This window comes from Dufourea novaeangliae, unplaced genomic scaffold, assembly GCF_001272555.1.
Source record: "Dufourea novaeangliae isolate 0120121106 unplaced genomic scaffold, ASM127255v1 scaffold118, whole genome shotgun sequence".
NCBI classification, from domain to species: domain Eukaryota; kingdom Metazoa; phylum Arthropoda; class Insecta; order Hymenoptera; family Halictidae; genus Dufourea; species Dufourea novaeangliae.
This window is the reverse complement of record NW_015374006.1, coordinates 2,013,516-2,029,517: the sequence shown is the minus strand read 5'-3', so window position 1 is coordinate 2,029,517 and position 16,002 is coordinate 2,013,516. Positions and strand designations below refer to the sequence as shown.

Below are 16,002 nucleotides of genomic sequence, written 5' to 3'. Positions count from 1 at the left end.
CTTTTAATAATATTGACGCACCAATAGAATAAACTGTTAATTGTTAACGTGTCTGATGTTATGATCACTGGGCTGTGAGAAGATAATCCTTGTTCTTTGAAGACCATACGATCAGTGTACACTCGTGGCAATTTGTAAACGACTGGGCTTGAAGGTATTGTTTCGTCTTTGAGGGATCTACAGTGTAACAGCTCGAGGAGAATAATCGTTGCAGTGTTCGTGGGTCGGTTACCGTTGGTGCTTTTGTTGTGCGCGAGTAAAGACGTCCGAAGCAAACTGTTCGCCTTGATGATGATCGAAACGTGGGAACACAGCTTGGTCTTCCTGTTAATCCGTTGGATGACGTTACTCGGGGCGTATTTTCATCCGGTCTAGGGAAATTGCCAAGGAAACGGATCGTTTCGGGGCGATTCGCCTCGGAAGCAGCATCGTGTGCACTCTAGAAGACACGGTGTGTCCCACGTGTTGAATGGGATGGGAGGAGAGATAAAATTATACGGAGCTGGGAGCGTGACGATTAAGGAGGATAGCCTCGAATAAATTTCATCTTTCTGGGTGCGCACGGTGTGGAGGTTGGGTTGCGTTTAATTTGCGAAAGTGTGATCATCGAAGGCGGCGATGAGGAAATTCCGTCGGCCGGGAAAAGGGGCTTAAATTGCAAATACTCCGCCCGGATCGAGGACGTCATTCTCCACGTGGCGTCGGATGTGTCCCGGATCGGAATGTAATTTTAGCAAATAGATCCCAACCGGCCGCCGATGGGGTGGGGGATGGCGACTATATAAGACGTATTGCGGCTCGTGTTCTGCGTCACGTTTTCGTAAATTACAAATATTAATTAATCCGTGTAATGGGAGTATAGTGACTCGGGAGGTAACTTCCAACATTTCGTCCACGGAGTGAATCGTCCTGGCGGTAATCTCGCGTTGTGTTTGTTAATAAAATACAGGCATCGAGAGACTCGAGAACAATCCCAAACGTTTTAGCGAATGTGACACCGGTGAAATTAAATATATATATAAACTTGTTAACATTATTAGTGAAGAGATGAAGGTGTGTAAATCACAGGACCCGAAAACAGGGTAGACTGTTTAGATCTTTGCGAACTATTTCGATGATTACCCTTAACTTATTTCAAGCCCTAGACAATCAAGAATGTTCAGACAGTGATATCTTCTGAATCTTAACGAGAGACCAACGTGCATCAATCGTGAAGTAAATCATATCCATCCCCAATAGTAGCCTAAGATATCCTCCCAAGAAAATTCGAGGGAATCACATTGCAGACTTCACGGCTACACCACAGAAAAAGCATACGTATTCAGTTCGAGAACGATTCCCTTTGCGGACGTAAAAAAACGGTCTTGGTAAATCGAAGGCGCGGAAGCCGAAGGACGAACCGTCGAGAGGTTACTTATGATGGGCTGCAAACCGGCAGCTAAGACGAAGGTGGAGGAAGGGTGCGGTCGCGGGCAGCTCGAGTCGGCTTCCTCGTTGCCAAGGTGTACCGAGGTGATCGAGCTACCCACCGAGACCACGTACGTACAGAAACGAGAGGATCGAGGTTCGAGCGGCGTAGGAGAAACGGAGGAGGAAGAGGAGGAGGAGGAGCTGGCAAGGTTACGATCCCATTGGGCAAACGTGTTCGATCTGTCCTACTGCAAGAACGAGCTAAAGTCGAATAGATAGCTGCCAAGTGAGAATGCAGAGGTTGCGCTCGACCTTCAAGAGGTCGCGTACCCCAACGGGAGCCGAGATGAAGTCTCAGTCGAGTCTGGAGGTGCCGAAGCAGGTGAGATCGGCCTCTTTCGACGAGATTCAATTAGAAGTTAAACGCCAGGACGACGTCAGGGACTCCAGGTCAACCAGAACGACCTCCTCCTCGTCGTCCTCTTGTTCGCCGGCCAGATCGCAGGATTCCTCGCGTGGACGGCGATCCGCGACCCTTAGAGTACCTTATCTGCAAAGTACTCAACGATCCAAGAGCTTCGACGTCTGCGAAAGAAGCTATGGATCGTCCTCCAGCCAACAGTCCCTCGGTAGCGTTCGTCGTCCCGAGACACCGACCATTCAAGTATCTGGATGCTACCACTGTGCCTGCGTCGAAGAGTACAAGAGACTTTACTCGAGCAGGGAGGACGACGATCCTTCGTCGAGGGAGGACGACTTGCCGGACCAAGCGGATGACACCTCGGACGATGAAGACTCCGAACTGGAGCACAAAAGCGAGGGCAGCCCGGAGATACGTGTCACTCTGGCCACGTTCACGGAAAGGCTCGTCCTCGACGAACCACCCGTTCTACCGCCCCCAGTGCTACCGGAAATCGTATCGGACGTTGCATCGCAAGAGGATGCGGACACCAGCTGCGAGATCAGGGGCGGTCTGTTTCCGGGCCGTGAACGGAGAAGGTCGATCGCTTCCCCGAAATTGGCCCGACAGGAGGCACTGACCTCGTATCCCGTCGAGCTGCCCACGGTAGTCAGTTCGACCGAGGACGAGGATAAGGCGGATGACGACGACGACGACGACGAGGACGATAACGTTGCGTCCAGCAAGTGCAAGTTCGTGGTCAGAGATATATTTCTGACCGTTCCGGAGTTGAAACGGGACCGCGCCGCGTCAGTGTTCGTTCTGCCTACCGAGGCGCAGACGAGGTACACTGCTCTGCTGCCAGGCACCGAGGCTCGACCTACAAGAGGGTGGGTACGTCTGGTGAATGGAACAAGTCCCTTGTTCCGAATACTTTGAATATTTTAAATGTTCGCCCACCGATATACAGGGTGAACCACGAATCGTGATCAGTAGGTATCACTCTGTTATTGGCAGTCCGATCGAAAATGTTTTTATCAGGTATAGCATTAACGTGATTATAGCACATTTTTTGTCAACTCTTTTTTTTTTTCATGATTCTTCTAGGTCACCTTTAATTCTTTGCAAATGCACCTATAATTTTCTTTCGCCTTTCTGTTAGAGGATTTCAAGACGAATTCGGTAAGTATTATAACAACATGTATTAATTTTTCTTTTAATTGAATTTTTTGTAGAAAATTGAGGGTGACTTTGAAAAATCATGAAAAAAAAAGAGTTTTTAAATTAGCTATAATTACGTTAAAGCTCTTTTGAAACTATGCTATACCTGATAAAAACATTTTCCATCTGACTGCTGATAACAGAGCAATCTCTACTGATCACGATTCGTGGTTCATCCTGTACACACACACACACATGCCTGTCTTACATTCGATGTGCTTTTGTGTCCGTTTTTTCTCTGTTTCTATCGATGTTGCCTTTTTTAATTTCTTTTGTCGTCGCGTTTTCTGTGCTATTTTTTTTCCGCCCGTGTCGTCTCTGTTCTGAATTCCTTTTCTTCTGAGTTGTTGCGTGTTGCGCTCGATTGTTGTCGATCGTGGAGTGTTGAAACTAATGGTCACGCCTGCGACGTACAGAGCACGCGGTTGTGAGATATGTTGTTCGTGCGGTGATAAATGTTGCGGATATTTTTGATGTTAATAACGATAAGAATCAAGGGAGGGACTGACCGAGGACAATTTTACGGGTTTGCATACTAATTGCATCGGGTGGACGCGGGTGCGCGTGTTTGCATCGTGACGCAACACCCACGTCGGTTTTGCTTGAGGATGTGATTAATTTTAACGTGTCGCGAGACACAGGGAATATAAATGTTTACACCGAGCCTAGGGGGGTCGAGTTATATGTATACACCCGCGAATATTAATTAACTTGGTATCTGAGCGAACGTTTCTCGTTGGATTCCTGGAACACGGTTTGAGGTAAATCGTGTATTTCGTGTGTCCGCGAAGTACAGTATTGTTTCGCGAATTAAAAAGAAAAAAGAAGAAATGATAAGATAATCCATTGTTTCCATACGATAGCTCCCGAAACGAAAAGTCAGTCGTTTTAACCGATACAGAAAATTGTTTATAACTTAGAACATATTAATTATTCAACCCATATTTATTAGGACCTTTTTTTCATCATTTGGCAAGTACTATCTACCCTAGAAGTTACGAACCCTTTTCTTTATATCATCCTGTAGATTCTTCTGTTTTTCTTTTTACAAAGTTATGCTATTTTAGGAAAAATTTCATCGTACATTAAGTTTTCATACGACCTGGGGACACGGTTGATCCCAACGCGAACTCTGTCCAAGACTTAACTATTTTCACGCTGCTAACGAACGGCACGTAAAGAAAGAGCGAGAGGGAGAGGCGACATGTTTCTCTCGTAAAGTGTCCGCGTTCCGGCGGGTTCCACCCTCGCGAAAGTTCATACGTACAGTTTAATCGAAGCCAATTTCATTTTACTGCCTGGTACATTTACGGCGTCTGATATCGGGGGGCGGTCTTTTCTACCCGTTGGAACTCGCGGCGCGAGCCGTTCGCGCATCGGGCTTTTCTATTTCGGGAAGATTAAGACGTCAATGATTCAAGAGAGGAGTTGATTAGAACACCGACGCGTCTAATTGAAGCCCACCGGACGCAGAGTTCATTGTGGTCTGACCAAAGTTAGTTGAAAGCGGAGGAACTTCTAAAACGAAAGTTCCATTCCTGGCTACAAGCTTAGGCGAAATCGGATAACGAGATTTTTATTACCGTTGTTACATCGAATCGCGATACAGGTGGATTAAACGCAATTTGTTCGACCCCACTGGTCTCGTCTTCATCATTTTCAGTACGAACTCTCTTTATCCTCGAGGGTTAAGAGAGATTATCTGTTAATAAATATCACAAATATTTCTCTATAATAATTTAATATATTTACTTTTGATGAGGAATAATTATAAAAATTAATACAGACATGTGTAAAAAATATATACAAATATTCATGGAATATTTTACAGATTTGCACCATAATATAAGTGTCCGCGATATTTCTACACGGTAGTTTATGTACCTCGTGCAACCACTGTTGTGTAGTTACTGGGACTCAACGGAACTCAAAGTTCCGTCCTAGTTAAATTTCAAATTCGAGGGAAACGAGCCACGTGTCCGACCATAATAGAGTTTCCGCGCTTCGGTATCAATTTCATGTGGTTCTAATCAAATCATGGGGGTAATCGTTTTGGAATCCACTGCCGGCGCGCGGAGGAGACTCCCAAAGGGATTGTATTTCCCTTCGGTGGAGCCCTCTTCCTTCTCCCGTTCCTGCCGCGAAACTTCGCTGTTCGGGCAATTTTAATTTCAACGAGCCGGAGCGCGACGAAACTCCCCTGGAAGTTCGGGAACTTGTCCCAGGCCGGAATCCGCCGTGGAAAAAGTATTTCAATATTCCGGGCGAGTCCCGTGTCCCAAAATCGCCCTTCGTTAAAAAAAAATAGGCATTTTCTCGACGGAGGATCGACAAGTAAATAAATAAATAGAGGACGAGAATGAACCATTACTGATTTTTCGTGAAAATTTCGAAGTCAGATGTGTAATAAAATTTTCTCCTGTATGCAGGGTCTGGCCGAATAATATGTAAAAGCGGGGATACCACGTGATTCTTTATGAAAATATAAGAGAAAAGTATAGAATAAAATTTTGTTATTCACGGCTTAGTTTTCCAGAAAATTGAGTTTGAACATCTGCTGGCTAGCGTGTCTGGTCATTGTATTCCGTTTCTACTTACTAATATGAATACACGCATTTCAGATTAATTTTCAGAGTAGATTTTCTCGAAAACGAAGTCGAGAATTACAGAATTTTATTCTTTTTTTTCTTTCTTATTTTCTCATAAGGAATTACCTGGTGCCTTTTTTTACATATTATTCGTTCGGAGTCTGTAGGCGTAAGCACTTGTTATCTCACACGTCTGAGCATTACTGCCTACTTCTACTTCAATCGATGGCTGCAAACGATGACTGGATATTTTACAACAGTTTGTCATAAATTAACAGTTGGATAAGATTTACGAATTTAAAACAGTTCAAGATACTTTACAATAAATATTTATTTATAATTGTCAATTATAATTGGACAGGCGAATTGTAATATTCGATAAATGCAAAAACAATTGTTGGTTGATCGATATATTATTATTACTGTTGGTATTTAAATATTATTTAGCGACTTATTTTGCGATTTAACACGTACTTTCACTAATGGAAAATAATACCCGAGGATTGTAAGTGATCATAAAAAATTGTTGGCTGTTTTATATATTATTGCTATTATTGGTATTTAATTGTTATTTAATGAATTGTCGTTCAAATACATTCGTGATGTAACCCGTAATTTCGTAAATGGAAAACAGATAATACCTCAGGACTGTAAGTGGTTGTTGTAAGTAGAAACTGCCAGTAATAGACGGGCACGTTCGTATGCAAAAGCACGCGTACCGGGAAATATTTGAAATTCAATCTTCTCGGAATTAAAGTCTCGTATGAACCAAATTTATTCTGCATTTTCGAGTTATTTTCTTCTTTTTTTTCACGAGGAAATCACCGGTTGCACCACAAGTTCTGTCCCCACCCTGTATTTACTCGTTCGAGTGATTTATGTCGTTCGGCTGATTTTAAACGCTCTCCTGGTCAGTCTTTCGCCGCCAAACGAACCGTTCGATTTGTGTAAATAAATTTAACAGTTCATCGCCTCAATGTCCGTACTATCACGGCTATTTTATGATAAAATGAGTTCGTCTAAATCTCCGTCATAAAGTGCGTAATTATTCACTTGTTAAGCTGTGTACTTATAACTTCGATAATCAGTCCATTACTAATTATACATGATCCCTTGTTTAAGCTGGTGTTTTAAGAACATGAACAATAGTTTGTTCATGTTCTTAAAACATAATGAACAATTTAATATATTCACTTTTGAAGTAAAGTTATAAAAACTAGCAGGACCAGATCTAATACTTTCGCCTTTCTGGAAAAAAATGACTTTTACTGGCCTTTGTGATTAATTACGAACAATTATTTTAAAATATAATTTTTGACAGTAGGGGGAATTTTTTGTAGGAATCTGTTGAATAACAGAACCCAATACATAATCATGAAAGATATAGTAAGGCCTCTCTAACAGCTCATATTTCGGGAGTGGTGACGAGCGTTTAAAGAAGCAGGGGTGGCACTCATTCAGTTTCACCTTTCAAAGAATTCGAATTTCCCGCCAAGATGAACACTTCAAACCGATTATTCTCTCGTCGGTGGAAACGAACTTGACGTGTAATTCGTGGGGAAAAAAAAGGTGGGTATCGATCGTATCGTTGCTCGTCGATCACCGTTCCTCCCTGTGCCGATAACGCGGAGCACGTAGCAGATAATGGAACTTTCGTCGAAGACACCGGGGCCGTTGGGAAGAGAAGTTTTCAGCGATTTCCCCCCCCCCCTTCCTGCTCGCTCCACTTTCGTATCCCTACTTGATATTGTGTGTTACAAACTGTCGATACTCTTATCCATCTCTCGCGTTATAAAAAGCCCGGCAAGAGAGAGAGAGAGAGAAAGAGAGCTCGTAAAACCAGGGCACCGGACACGTTTCGCCGATAAAATGAAATTTTCCAGTCGAAATTCAGTTCCCGTGGCCTTTCAAAGCCTTCCCTTTTTTCATTCGCGATACAACGAAACGGATCGTTCAAGGTCCTCGCGTTGAATAGGAGAAATCGTATTACCGGTGAAGGATTCACGTCTCGAAACGGTTCCTGATCTGTGGATTTCACGGGTTTAGAATAAATATGAATACGCGAGGCCACAATACCTAGTGACATTATCAGCGAAGATTCGATGAACGTATTGGCCCATAAAGTGCGGGGATGTACGTACATTTGATCGCTTTCGGAGTAGATGGAGCCTCTTAAAATTTTACATAATTCATTCAAAAGGTTTTTTGATAGAATCAAATAGGTAACTAATTATTTTAGATAGTATTGACTCATACTTAATAAATATATTTTGAACAGACGCAGCTGAATAGGAAAAAAAAAGACTTCAGCCGCGTAGCTGCCGGTTGTTGTTAAATAGAACTAATTGTTACGACTCGACGCAGGTAGACAAAGGTCGCAATAATCGTCCTGGGTTGGTCAATATGTTCGACAAACCGTCATAAGGAGGTATTCCTCGACAGGCTACAGATTACCTTCAAATATCCACGGTCCTTAAAGCAGTTATTTCTTAACGGTGATTACCAAGAATCCAAAAAAAAAAAAAAAAAAAAAAAAAAACAATACACGTCGAGCCCCACTTCGTTCTCATCGTATAACCAGACCCACGCAAACATGCACCAATCAGAAATCATTATCTCCACCACCACATAAATACAACCAATGGAAAACTGAATCGCAACAATAAGCCAATACTATTCACACCGACATTCCGCAGTGTACATTCGGCAGTCAGTGAGGACACATCCATCGCTCAGATAGAATACAACTAGTGCACACATTTATTAACCATTAACAGCTATCATAGCAATAACTCCAAACTCACTTTGATCGTTACATTTATTGTAAAATATAGGGAGAAAAACTGATTTGTTATAAAATAATATTATCACTATTGGTAATATTGATGAATACCTAAGAAATTCATGTTAACGGTTGTTAGGTTTTTTAAACAGTATTAAAATAAAATTTGTACGGGGTGAAATATTGGCCATGTGGTAGCTTTTAAGGGTTAAAGTTTAAGTGTCAGTGTTACCCAGTCGTGTCAAGTTATTAGAGATTACACAATGTCGACATCCACAATTGCACCTGTCTTCCAACGAGTAAGCCTCAACCCTGATTGAAGGGTGCTTGTAAAAAACATAATTGCCAAAATTGAAAAATTTTCTATAAAAATTTTTTATAAATAGAATTTATTTCTTTACATTTGCAGTGTTTTCTACAAGCACTCTTCAATTAACGTTTGTAATCGGTTTTAACCTTTAGGTGTGCCACGGTAAATATATTTATCAATATCAGTAGATAGTCATTGACATTTATTAATACCAACGGTATTATTAACAGCGCGAGGTTCGTTTTAAAAAATTAATTAACGAAGAAGATTGCTGTGCACGCTGCGCGTGGAATTGAACGAAAACGAAAAAACCGATTTTCGAGCTTCGTGTAATGACACGCGTCGTTCCATCGTTCTCCGGAGAACGGTTTCTCGCGTTTCGCACCGTTCAACGATGAACGCTGTCCTCGTCTCCGAAGTCAATTACGCGCGCGCGATCAATGCTTTACGTAAGCTTTCGCCGGATTTATTTCCCATTCTACGAAGTTTCATTAACCGTAGACTCTATGCAGGATTAATTAGCCAGAGATAATAATTTATTACAATTCCGTTCTGTGCCATCGTTCATGAATATGCAAAACCGTCTTGAGGGTTGATTACAGCGACTGGGATGAAATTAATTGGATTTCATCATTTATATCCCTATGAACGATTGTATTTGGGCGTAGAAACGTCTCATCTATTATTTCTCCAATGATTTTCAGATCTATATGTATTTTTAGTTCTTCTTTTCATCCCTCTAACGGTAATGTTTAGGTCTTATCAGACCCAAGATATAGTTCCCCTTGTTCTATCCCCACTATTTTTTATATTTTTATTATTATTGTTTTCAAATATTTCTTATTATTTAATAAATGTTTAATACGTAGCTTATTATATGTATAAAGAAACAAAAATATAAGTTGAGGATAATAATTTTGTTTACATATCTGAAAATAACAAAACAGAGCTGGGGTCGGATCCGACCCCACGTTACTAAATACGACCTTAAAATCCACCGTATCATTCGATGGTTAATTGAAGGGTTAAGAGCAATCATTTTCAAACGTATTTTGAGACGATACTTTTCTTTCGTCAGTACAATACGCGATGTGTTCGTTCTTTTTCTGAATGTTTATGGGAATTCGCATTTCTACCAACCAATTTATAAGAAATATAGTTCCAAAGGGACGTGTACAGTCGCCAAGGAAGTCTGTTAACGTTACCTCGAATTGTTTCAATTCCGGGATAATGATGGATGTCCTGTTGCTATGGGACGATACATTCCTGTGTTCCTTTTGACATTTATTGAAGATTTACCAGCACACGTTCAGCATTTATTTTAGTAGCATTTCGACGAAACATTATATTAAATGCAATTGAAAAAGTTTTTTCTTTTAATGAAAAAATGTTCTACGTGGCTAATGGGAATACTGTAGTATACAATGTAAGTGTAATTTCCCTTGCTAAATAGTTACCAATAGTGCTAAAAAGTGGCACCACTGGTACACAATAAAACCAACGTCGCTTCTGTAGGAGAAAATACTGTGAATGCCAATTCAAGCGTTATATTTTTGGTTCTCTATGCAAATAATCCAGGAACAAACAGGTTCTAGTGTTAAACAAATGGCACATTGAGTATTCTTTACAACTAACAAACAGCACACACAGGGTTTTCTACAAGTACTCTTCAATTGGTCGTTAACTTACTTTCCGTGGTGACTGTAATTTTTTTTATCAATGCTCTTTCTAAAATTCAAATATGTAAAAATCCTATGAAGCATCATTCAAGCTTCCGGCAGTGTCCCATTACAAACATTTCACAATTTGTTCTAAAAATACATGCCCAGTCCGCCTGTAACATTCGAAAGCTCGAATAACATTCACGTAACACAGCCCGAGTGAATTACTCTCAGCCAATACGGAGAATCTCGATGAAGAAAAACCCCCCGAGCCATTACAATCACCACGTTGTTACTCTCGCGCAAACTTTTCTATGTACAAAAATCAGTGAAAAATTTCGAAATGACTCGTTTTGAACAGGTGTGTATTGCACAAGGATAGTTTTTTATCGATTTTTCCAGCGAAAAGCCGTCACGTGGAGGAGGGGGAGGGGGAGGAACGTTGATGGAAAATGTTTATCGTGCCAGGTGAACGTAGAATTTCCACTTTGTTAGCCGTGAGATGACGGCGTGGTTTGTTGACGCGAAAAAAAAACCCTGGTTTAAAAAGAGGTGGGGAAAATTTGGATGTTCCCCGAACTCGTTAAGAATTCGATCGAGGCCGCGTTGGGCTGCATTCGCGACAACAGATTTGACAAACGAGCCGGATTCCGTTTGGTCGGCCGGTGGCAGAGCTGGACTTTTGAATATTGAGTGGTCTCGAAATGCCCATAGAACACCACGGCAGGGGTGGGTCTATTGGCAAATGAAATTTTCAGGCTCGGTATTACAGCCACGCGTATTCTCGAGGGGATGCCAGTGAATTCTTAATTGGCCGTAAAGCGTCCATTATTAAGGAACTAATTTCACATATATGGCGTGTATAGCCCCCGACCGTTCCACGGCCAACTTCCGGTTATGTATTTAGAATTTGTCCGTTGTGGTGTTGTTAACCGTAGATTAGGGGAAATGTCCCAATTACTGGCAGGCTTCCTGATACCGGTACTTTATTAGTTTTAATTAATAACAACCTGTAACGTACAAAGAATTGTTTACGATAATTTTATTATGAAATTGGGACCCTGATTTACATTAGAAACAAAGAAATGTTATGTTGAAAAATGAAAGTACAATTTGGGTGTTAGAAACGCGACTACTTCAGTCATGGCGAAATCATTTCAATTTAATCATTTCGATTTTCAAAATAATCGAACTGTTGAAATTTAACGTTTGTGTCGATTTGAAGTACCTATGTACTGTCATTTATTCCCCAACAATTTAATATTCAGTGGAATGTGCCTTTTCAGTTAACACGTTGCCTGCCACAGTGAAAAAGGCGGTATATAGTCAGACACATTTTATTTCATTGTTTAAGTCGATCATCAAAAATATATGCGTTTAGATAATAGAGACTGTTGGTCTTGTTTTAAAATATACTGTCATGTTAATGTTAGCAAAAATTGTGTAACGGTATTTAAATAGTCCAATGTATATACTTAGTGTTAACCATATTTGCATGGCAGTCAAAGTGTTAAGCATTGGAAAGGATGTTAGACCACCAACAGCTTCCCCTCTAGAAAATTAATTCTGCTGTCCATTCGCCAAAATGATTAATTCCAGCACGAAATCATCAAGGAAATTTATTTTAAAAGTTAAACACCGATCAAGTGCTGTTTTGACGCTAGAATATTAAAAAAGTTTAAAAAGTCAAGTTAGTCATTTTGTCCTCTGCACGGTTCGTTGCTATGAAAAAGAATTAATTCTACGAGTACATAGTTACTATTGATTCCGTGACACTGTTTGGAAGCGAATTTGCAAGATTTTAGTGGGTACGCAGTTTCTCCTTCGTGGACCAAAATCACCGTCGACATTATGAAATTCATTTACCGTGTCTCTTTGTAACCAGAATTTAACGAGTTCCTTAAGTTCCGACAATGATACCCCCTAATGCACCGCAGATTAACCCCGAAGTTCAGCACCGAAATTTGAGTTGGCTGGTTAAGCCCTCCTTTTCTCCCCCTTTTGCAGTTCAATCCCGTGAATATCGGTTTTAGTATGACTTTGCATGAAACTCCGCTTTACTTTCGAGCTTAATTTTAAATTGTTTGCCAAGGCACCGAATGGAACTACTTCTGAACATCGATTTCTTTCTTTGGTAATGTTCGCCGTTTCCTAATTAGACGGACCAGGTAAAATTTCTGGTGGAGCTTAGTCTATGAAAAATATTGTTTTGAAACACTTTTATAGTGTTACATAAAATATTTCGGTTTTAATTAACGTTACATCGCAGAACTAACGAAGCCGAGGTAATATTTACTGGTTTCGCTAAAGGATTGTTGGGTGTAATTAATTTCGCGTAAATGAGAATGTATGAAAAGGTTGTTTGCTTTTAGATGTTTCTTGGAATAATTTAAATAATATTTCTTTATTTAATCCATTGAAGTTCGCTTGGTATTTTTTAGATTGAATCGTTACCACGGTTTCTAAATGTTCATGGAATATTTCAACTTCGAAACAAGTTTTTAGAAAAATCCTTTCAGGGATAATTGTCTATTATTCGCATGCAACTTCACAAAATTATATTAACAGTAATAACCACAGATGTCTATATTATACTAGATAGACTGCGAACTTCCATACATAAAATGTCCTCAAAAATCATATACTAAAGTATCTTATTCTCAACATGTGCAGACGTAATGTAAACGGAAGTGAACTACAATTAGAAAAAATTATTTCTGATGTTGTATAAAAACAGTTCTTTTAATTCGTACAAATATATTTAACCCTCTAAAATACCGACATCATCCATAATTGGGACTTATCTAACTAACCAAAAAAACTGTGCAATTGAAGAGCTAGGAGTAGAATAATCCAAGCTGATCCACGTTTCGTGGTCCACTCTTTATACATATTTCCCTGTTTCGTTCGTAAATCCTTAAAGTTTCGTGGCTCGAATGATTCGATCCGAGGACAGATATCCGCGCAGGCGAGGCAAACCCCGTCGTCCGTTACGTTTCCGAGTGTCGTCCCGCGTTTGACCCAGATATCCGGCAATTTCCATCGGGCCAATTATGCAGAAAGCAGCAGCCAGCCAGCAAAGCTTTGCCGCGTCTGGAAACCTAAAATTTTTATATAATCGTCCGAAGGGAACTGGAGAAGACTAGGTTATATGGTGGGGAATGGGAGGGAGTGGGGGAGGGGGGGATGACTTTTTGTCATTAAAGTTGCACGCCGCTGCGCGCATTATGTCGCGGGCTACGTCTCTGAAATTTAAAGTGTCCTTGAATGTTTCACGAGCACCTCCTCCCGCGGGGCTTCCGCCGGATAGTATTAAGTCCCTCTTTGGCCGTCGTGTCGTCTGAAATATACTGTGCATACGGCGCCGCGGCGATTGTCTTCCAAGATATTCTTGGACCCGTTCCCACGTCTCGGACCTGATCCTTCCTCTGTCCTGAGTCTGCGAGAAATTTATTGGAGAAATAAAACGAAAGACGATCGGTGATATACAAGGTAAACCACGAATCGTGATCAGTAGATATCATTAGATATATGTTCCAATGTACAGAACGAAACGTTTACAAACAGTAGGCAAGAGCTCAACATCGGAACGCGTACAATGGCATACGATATTCTTTGTAATATTACAGTTTGAATATTTCCTTAATCTTTTCTCGACCCAGATGAAAAAAAAAAAGTAACAGATGTTATGTTATGATACTTATCGAATTCGTCTTGAAATTCTCTAACAGATAGGCGTAAGAAAATTATAGGTGTGTTTGCAATAAATTGAAGATGACTTTGAAAAATCATTTTTGTTGCCCAACTGTGTCTGGCACGCATTGTTGTCCGCGGTTTCGATGGAATTTCTGTAGTGGTATTAACGTCAGCTGCAAGAACCCGCCCCCATCGTGCCTGGGGGCCGATAGCGGAAGTGACAGTCCGTAATCGAGTGTCTTGCGGTTTCAGAGGGAGAGAGGAGGGCGGAACGAGTGCCGGTCACCGTGAACCACGATCGACGCCCGATTGGGGTCCCGGAGCAGTTAATGGAGAACATCTTTGGGTACCGACGTCCGCTTCCGGCGATTTCTGTTACGTCAATGACTGTTCCGTAAGTTGTCTCTGTTCATCTATTATTATCTGGCATTCGTATATTGTCACGTTCTATCAAGATTTTCAGCCGATATAGGATGTCCTTGCTTCGATGAATTTTGTCTTGAATTGCCGTACATGTTCAGAGACTAGAGGAATTGTTCTCTATTGGGTTTGTGAGAAAGTTTTTGTCTCGCTTCGCGGTGTTTGAAAAAAAAGCGAGAATTTTTAAATGGTAACGATTTATTTAAATGAAATTTGATCTTGTCACAGTACGAGTTCCTTTATCGCCCTCGATATCATATTATAGCACACGTGCCGTTAATATAAATCGAAGAAACATTTCGAGGAAATGATACATGCAGGTATTGAATATAAAATTTCATCCTGCAGTAAATACATCTATCGGAGCTTTTACTGCGGATTAAAATACGCTTCTCGAACATTCGGTGTGCTTCGACGTAGCTTCAATTAATTTTCATGTGGCCCATTTTGAAGTGCCCATATTTTTCTCAATTTTTAACAATGTTTCAATAGAGCCCCGCTATTATAAAATTGGATTTCTTTAAAACAACTGCAAGATAAATGGGGTTACGATCTCTGCAACAGTACAGACGTAACGAATCCCGTGGTCGAGTGGTTAATTTAAAAAATATATACAGTGACACAATGGCTCTCTCAATGCGTGACATAGAACGAACGAGTCCGAGTGCGCACCATTGCTGGGCGCGCAACAGTCCGTTTAATCTTCCCCCTTGATTTATGTTCTTTTCGCGGAGGAAATGGGCGTCTCGCTCACAGACAGACGAGTGAACACCGCTTTACAAGGGACTTATCCGAACCAAACGGTGTCACCGAAACAGGAAATTAACTAGTGGTTGAATACAATCCCCCCCCCGTCCACCCCCTGAAGAAACACCGTTCATTGTCTATCTGGGTATTGTCGGTATCGTTGGGAGCTTTTTGTTTAATCGTTTTCCACTCTTAGCCAACCTTCACTGTCACCGTCGGATAAAATCACACTCGGCTAAATAACGTGGAAATTTGTACGCGCCAATAAAAAGCTCCTTTGTGCGGCGACGTTTTGTTGTCGGTGCAACCCACCCCCCGAGCCCATCGAGGCCAGCACGCAAAATCTTTTGGTGCGTGGAATGCGAGAATTTTTGAAATATCGTCTCGGAAAGAGAGGGAGGAAACAAAGATGTGTTCGAGAATCGACTTGGGAGGTAAATACAAATAAAAATAAAAAAACATCGTAAATTGGGAATTCGGATTTGACAGCTTTGGGGCTCACACAGGTGTTTTGTTATTGGTTCGAACAGGAAGTCGTTTTATTTTTGTTTTCGAACAGGAATTTTGTCGCGATGAAAATATAATACAAGAACTGTGACGATTCTCTTCCAATGGGTTTCGTTATAATATTTGCAAACCGAATGAAATTTTGCAAAAGTATTTCGAAATTCATTTTCGTATGGAAGCATGAATAAAACATGCCACCTTAATTTCCTGTCGGCGCTTCCTGTATTAAAATTTGCATCTCGTGTGTTGGCTTTTTTAAA

The 16,002-nt window shown here is 40.9% G+C and overlaps 1 protein-coding gene across 1 annotated transcript in view; it reads left to right on the top strand.

The window, feature by feature from the left end:
- Positions 1 to 1,702: 1,702 nt before the first annotated feature.
- The window catches only part of LOC107188305 (eye-specific diacylglycerol kinase), a 39,924-nt gene continuing 25,624 nt past the window's right edge, over positions 1,703 to 16,002 (top strand). Inside the window, exons 1-2 of the mRNA XM_015576580.1 lie at positions 1,703 to 2,700; positions 14,321 to 14,462. Of these exons, the coding sequence (XP_015432066.1) occupies positions 1,703 to 2,700; positions 14,321 to 14,462 (1,140 nt within the window). The remainder of the gene's footprint in view (positions 2,701 to 14,320; positions 14,463 to 16,002) is intronic.